Source organism: Hylobates moloch, unplaced genomic scaffold, assembly GCF_009828535.3.
Source record: "Hylobates moloch isolate HMO894 unplaced genomic scaffold, HMol_V3 SCAFFOLD_2, whole genome shotgun sequence".
Lineage (NCBI taxonomy): Eukaryota > Metazoa > Chordata > Mammalia > Primates > Hylobatidae > Hylobates > Hylobates moloch.
The window spans coordinates 175955344-175962436 of NW_026652277.1; the positions used below are offsets into that span (position 1 = coordinate 175955344).

General features: G+C 49.5%; 1 protein-coding gene across 2 annotated transcripts in view; it reads right to left on the reverse strand.

The window, feature by feature from the left end:
• DACT2 (dishevelled binding antagonist of beta catenin 2) overlaps positions 1 to 3954 on the reverse strand; it is a 21767-nt gene extending 17813 nt beyond the window's left edge. For both annotated transcript variants that reach the window (XM_058435691.1, XM_032162549.2), the window contains exon 1: positions 3489 to 3954. In XM_058435691.1, coding sequence (XP_058291674.1) covers positions 3489 to 3734 — 246 coding nt within the window. In that variant the 5' untranslated portion in view covers positions 3735 to 3954. The remainder of the gene's footprint in view (positions 1 to 3488) is intronic.
• Positions 3955 to 7093: the final 3139 nt, after the last annotated feature.

A 7093-nucleotide genomic window follows, 5' to 3' on the forward strand; every position in this document is an offset into this window, starting at 1 on the left:
GCTAACTCCAGGCGGCCCCCTGCAAGCGTTCAGGCTAACTCCAGGCGGCCCCCTGCAAGCGTTCAGGCTAACTCCAGGCAGCCTTGCTCACGGTGTGCTCTGGGGGCATCTATGCCAAACCCCTGGGCCTGGGGAAGGGGCAGGAGGGCCTGGTATAAAGGCGCTCACACCAAGCCCCTCCAGGCAGTGGGATCAGCCAGCACCTGCAGACCCCGGCTCCAGGCCCCAGTCATTTCTCGAGACTCTACCAGGTAAGCCTGGGAACCTGCATTTTAACAAGCTTCCCAGGGACCACACAAGTTCCTTAAGACAACAAAAGTTTGAGGATTTCTATTCCGGGGGTGCCGTTAAAAAAAAAATAGGTTAATCCCTTTCTTTGAAATGCATTCTTTATGCACCGCAAGAGAATGAACTGATTTCCACGTGCTATGCCTTTTCCGTGGGCAGGTCAACAGTCCAGCCATCGCAACACCTTTATGGCACATGTGGAGGATAAACACGAAAAATGCCTTACTGTTCAGGATATGGAGATGGGATCTTAAACACCTCCCTTCTATCCCTGAGAGCTAGAACGCACAAAGGAAACATTCTATGCCTGAATTCCACGGCTAGCTATCCCCTCCGTTCTGGAGAGAGGTAAACACTATTACCTAAGTTTAAAAGAGTCTATCAAACAACAGCAGAGGGGTCCCTGGTTCACAGACTGGACTCCTGGATAAAAAGCACCACTGAAGCCCCTTGCAGGTTTCTGGAGATGCCTGGCCCTAATGTGTGGCCTTGAGCACGTTCTCACCCTGCCTCCTTTGGTTCCCGTGTGCTCACAAAGCAAGCACCGTCGGCCCAAGGAAAATGCCAGGCATCGTGTTGATGCGGCAGAATCAGACGTACAACTTGCTCCTGCAGCATGGAATGTGGGAAGCTGCCAGGGAAAAGGGATTGTCGCAAGCTGCCACTTTCAGAACAAGTCATGACCAGCAATGTCAAGACGGGGAAATTCTTCAGGATAAGATTTCACTGCAGATTCCCGGAGCCCTTCTGTGTCTCTCCCCTTGTGGAGAGAGCGCCCACTGGTGAAGGATGTGGTTTTCGGTCTACTTGTGGGCCCTGAGTTCCAGGGAGTGGATGAAGTCCTTCGATCTAGGGCTTGTTGGGGAACCTAACCCTTATGAATATGGGAATGGCTGGCACTTCTTGGGAACGACAAGTTGCCTCACAGACATACATGAGGATGCAGAGTCAGCCCTCTCTGGATTGGCCACGCAGCAGCAAACCCACTTGGGTCGGAGGGCACGGGGATCTCATCACCTTAGAAACCCAGAACAGGGAGATCCCAAATTCTGAAATCATTTTCCCTTTTGTTGCAGCAATACAAGTCACTCATTTATTTATTCAACAAAATCCTGCTAAGCATCCTCTACTGCACTCTGTTTTGTGGCACAGCAATTGAAAAGGTGCAGCACATTGCGACAAGCCTTGAAGTGATGAGTGCTATTTTCCTGACTGCTTAAATCCCTGGAAACGCTAACAATCATTCTCACCTGAGAATTCCTGTAAGCTAAAGCTGCTCAGAGCCTGATAAATGTTCTTCCCGCCTTCACACCTGAATGATGACCAATGGCCAGGTGAGCACCAGGGTGGGCGGAGGGGACTCTGAGTTAGCCGGGAGCTGCTGGAGTGTGTAACCGTTCCAGCAAGCAAGGCTTTTCATTGCATTCAACACTATAGAACTGCTATCACTCCTAATGCTTTTCCCTGTAAGAAAAATGTAAAAGTGTTAAGCCCTGGGCTAATGTCACACAAATTCAATTATTCTTCTCTTTTGATCACATAATCCATCCCGAGAACAAAGTTTCAAAACAAAGTCTGCATGTTCCTTCTGGTCCCCACATTAAAAAAAAAATAATAAAATAAACAAAAAACCTGTTTGATCTTCTCTTCCAAAAGGCTACTTGTAATTAGAGGCTGAGCACTTGCAAGTTTGATTTGTATATTTCTCAAGCCGAGTTAATCATCACCTGCACTCTCACCCCCTTGACAGAACAGTTGAAGCCAGCATCTCAGCAGCACCTCCCTTCCCATCACATGTGTGTAACACATCTGTGGCTGTCGTGTGCTGAGCTGAGGTCACGCAGAAGCTGCGATTGTCTGGGTGCAAACACACAACAGCATCTCAGCAGCACCTCCCTTCCCATCACATGTGTGTAACACATCTGTGGCTGTCGTGTGCTGAGCGGAGGTCACACAGAAGCTGCGATTGTGTATGGTGCAAACACACAAACGACCTAAACAGACGGCCAGGATTTGGTCACTGGGTGAGTAAACAAAGTCTGTACACAGCTACTTTCCGCTCAGGAGGCATCAGGGGCAGAGTTGAGGGCCCAGGTTAATCCCACACAGTCTGCCACCTCCGTCTTCTACAAGGTCAGGAGATAACGGGGATCTTGGGAGGCGTCCCAGACACTGGACTTCCTGATTCTTTAATCCAGAAGGGTTTGCTACGTTAACAACCTGGCTGAGCGAGCGAGGCAGACGGTCATGCCGCAGCTTCACCTGGGCAACATTTAAAGGCAGTGACTTTTAACAGGACAGACTTAAATTTCTAATGTAAAAGAAATTTCACTTAGTGTAACAGAGGTAACACAAGTAAACAGATATCTTTCTCCAGCCTTTTTAGTTTGTCTTTAAGAAAATACAGCAACTACGTAAACGCTTGTGAGTTGTTTCCAGTAAGTTTAACAAAATCATACAAAAACATAATAAGCAGAGGGGTAAAGACTGGAGTTCCTTTCATTGTGTGAAAGGAGGGGTTCAGAGCGCCCAGGGAGTGCTGAAGACGGCCCGTGGCAGGGAAATCAGAGAGTCTCTCCTCTGGATCAGAGGACACGCCTCTCCTTACAGGTCAGGTCACATTTTAAAGTTGAAGAGGCCTTTGTCAGTTACATGCTTTCCCCCAATACTTTATTACAGTGACGCGACCTTAAGAAACATCAGCACATTCCTGAGGACAAGTTGGGGTGCGCTTTTACCACGCGGACACTGTTGCCCCTAACCCAAGACAGCAGGGGGGACCTGGTCCCCCGGGAAGTGATGCCAGGATCCCGAGCCGACCTCCGCCAGGGGAACGCCAGTCAGTACCTGCAGGTCAGAACAATGCTGTAACTAACGAACAGGGTGTCTCTCCCAAATCTGCCAGCTTCGGGATGCTGGCGTGGGTGGGCCGCATCCACGCAGGGCGGAGCGCGGGCTGCAGCCCGGGGCAGTTTTCAAGGTCCTCACCTGTGCGCTTCACCTCTAGGCACCTGCGCGCGGGGCCTCCGTGTCCCCCTCCTTGGAGACCGAACGGCATTCCAATCAAATCCCAAAGGACGACCCCTCCATCCATCAGACGCCCCCGTCCCACTAACACACAGTCGCGGCCGGCACCAGGAAGGAGCAGCGCCTGTGGCCCGCACACCTCGCAGCCCCGAGTCCCGGCGCCCGGTCCTTACCAGCTGCTCCTGCAGCGCGGCCAGCGCCGCCTCCAGCTGCTGCTCGGGGCCGTGGAGGCCGTAGGGGCCGCACGGCGCGGCGGGCGCGGGCGGGGGCTGCAGGGCCAGGGCGCCCCGTACCCGCTCCTGCTGCGTGGCGCGCAGCCCCTGCAGCTCCTGCAGCCCCGCGAACGCCGCGCGCAACCTCGCGCCCAACCTACGCCGGTCCCAGCCCGCGGGCCCCGGGGGTCCTCCCGGCGTCCACATCTCCCGGGCAGGGTCCCGGCCTCCGGAACCCCACGAGCGGCACCGCAGGCCCAGCGCGCGCGGATCCCGAGCTGTGTCGCGGGTCCTCCTGCGCCTCCTCTCTCCGCCCCCGGCTCCGCAGGTCGCCAAGGTGGGCTGGAATCTGTGGCCGGGCACGGAGGGCGGGGTCTGCACGCGCCCCGAGGTCACCGCGGCCGCCCCCGGACCCGCCCCGCCGACCCCCCAGGGCCCCTTGCCGGCTGCGGGCAGGGCGGGCGCACCCAGACCCCGGGGCCAGCTGAGCGCGTCCGTGACTTCAGCGGGGAGGGCCAGCCGGGAGGAGGAGCCCGGGGGAGAGGGGCAAAGAGGCGCAAGTGGAACAAAGGCGGAGAAAGGGCTTGTTAAGGTTTTAAAATGTTTATAAAGATAAATTATTGGGACATTATCACATTGCAAGGACCGTGTTACCATTACAGACGCAGTAGAGATTTCAAAACCGTATCACTCACGTTTCCCAATGGGTATCTGCAGTTTGGAAACCGCACCTTGTTTTGGTTTTTTTTTTTGAGACAGGGTCTCGCTCTGTCGCCCAGGCTGGAGTGCAGTGGCGCGATCTCCTCTCACTGCAACCTCTGCCTCCCGTGTTCAAGGGATTCTCCTGCCTCAGCCTCCCGAGTAGCTGGGACTACAGGCGCCTACCACCATACCAGGCTAATTCTTGTATTTTTAGTACAGATGGTGTTTCACCATGTTGGCCAGGCTGCTCAGCTTACTTTTTAAATTTTTAAAATAATTGCTTAAGATGCAGTTCGCATACCATAAAACTCACCTAATTTAAGGTATACAGTTCCAGTTTTTAGTATGTTAACGAAGTTGTGTTCACCACCCCCAAAAGAAACCCTGTTCTCAGCGGTAGCTACCCCCATTCCCTCTCCCGCACCCCCACACTTAGAACCACCACCCCGCGGGTTCTGGAAGTTCATGGAAATAGGGTCACACGCCAGGTGGTCTCTGTGGGGGCTCCTTTCGGTGAGCGTTTTCAAGGTGCTTCTGTGCTGCAGATTGCGTCAGAACTTTATTCCTTTGTGTGGCTAAATAATATTCCACTGCATGGCTGTGCCAAATTTTGTTTATCCATTCATCTGTTGATGACATGTGAGTTGTTCCATTTTTTAGTGATTACGAATAACGCTGCAAGGACATTCCTGTACGAGTTTTTGTGTGGCAATCTGTTTTCATTGTACCTAAGAGTGGAATGGCTGGATCGTAGGTGACTACTGTGCTTAACCTTGTGAGGAGCTGCCAGGCTGCTTTCCAAGTGGAATCCCAGCAGCCAGCAGGGCATGAGGGCTCCATTTTCTCCCTGTGCACACCAGCCGCTGTCTTTAGTCCAGCAGATGTGAATTGGTATCCCCCTGTGGTTTCGATTTGTGTTTCCCTGATGGCTAAGGACGTTGAGCATCTTTTCATGTATACTGCCTTTGGAGAACTGTCTATTCAGATCCTTGGCCCATTTTAAAATTTAGGTTGTCTTTTCGTTATTGAGATGTGAGTATTCATTATACAATTCCCTTATCAGACATGATTTTACACTTCCCTTATGAAATACATGATTGGCAAATAATTTTTCCATGTTGTGAGTTTTTTTCATGTTCTTGTTAGTGTCCTTTGCAGCAAAAAATGTTTGTAATTTTGATGAATTCCAGTTTATCTACTTTGTTGTTGTTGTTTATGCTTTGGGTGATCTAACAAGCATTATCTAATCCAAAGACAAAGTTTACAGCTATGATTTCTAAGATTTTGCTGTAGACCTAGCACTTACATTTAAGCCTTTGTTCTATTTTGCATTATTTTCTGTATATGGTGTGAGGTAGGGGCCCCTTCTTTTACATACCCAGTTGTCCCAGTACCATTTGTTGAAAAGACAGTTCTTTCCCTATTGAATGGTCTTGGGACCCTTGTTGAAAATCAGTTGATCCAGAAATCAGTTTCTGGTTTCTCAGTTCTGTTGCATTGGAATATATGTCTACTCTTATGCCAGTACCACACTGTTTCAATCACTGTAGCCTTGTAATAAGTTTTGAAGTCAGGAAATGTGAGTCCTCCAATTTTTTCTTTTCCAAGATTGTTTTGGCTGATCTGTATCTTTTTATTCTTTTTTTCTTCTTCTTCTTCTTCTTCTTCTTTTTGAGACAGGGCCTTGCTCTGTTGCCCAGGCTGGAGTGCAGTGGCGCAATCTCAGCTCACTGCAACCTCCGTCTCCTGGGCTCAAGCAATTCTCCTGCCTCAGCCTACCGAGTAGCTGTGATTACAGGTACATGCCACCATGCCTGGCTAATTTTTGTATTTTTAGTAGAGACGGGGCTTGGCCATGTTGGCCAGGCTGGTCTCTAACTCCTGACCTCAGGTGATCCGCCTGCCTGGCCTCCCAAATTACAGGTGTGAGCCACTACTCCTGGCCAGTGTCTTTTGATTTCTATATGAATTTTAAGATCAGCTTGCCAATTTCAGCAAAGAAGCCATCTGATATTTGGATGGGAATTGCAACTAAATTTGTTTATCTGTTTCAGGTATTGCTACCTTAAGGTTAAATCTTCTGAACCATAAACATAGGATGGCTTTCCATTTATTTAGGTCTTCATTAATTTCTTTCGACAGTGCTTTGTAGTTTTCAGCATAGAAGTCTTGTACTTGTTAAATTTATTTCTAAGCATTTTATTATTTTTGACACAATTGTACATGGAATTGTTTTCTAGTTTTATTTTCAGAAATATTGATTGGAAGGCCAGGCATAGTGGCACACACCTGTAATCCCAGCACTTTGGGAGGCTGAGGCACGTGGATCATTTGAGCTAAGGCATTCCAGAGCAGCCTGGGCAACATGGCGAAACTCTGCCTCTACCAAAAATACAAAAAATAGGCAGGGTATGGTGGCATGCACCTGCAGTTTCAGCTACTCAGGAGGGAGGCTGAGGCTAGAGGATCCATTGAACCCAGGAGGTCATGGTTACAGTGAGCTGTGTTTGCACCACTGAACCCAGCCAGACAATAGAGTGAGACCCTGTCTCAAAAAGAAAGAAAAGATTCTTGTATATTGATTCCTACAACTTTGCTGAACTTGTTTATTAGTTCTAATAGTTGTTCTTGTGTGTGTGTGAATTTATTTGTATTTTCTACCTAGAAGCTCATGTCATCTGCAAACAGATAGTTTTACTGCTTTCTTTCCAGGTTGGGTACCTTTTATTTCTTTTACCTGCCTAGTTGTTCTGGCTACAACATCTAACACCATGTTGAACAGAAAGGGCAAGAGAAAACCTTCAATCTTTCCTGTTAAGTATGACGTCAGCTGTGGGTTTGTCTTAGATGCCTTTTAAAGATAG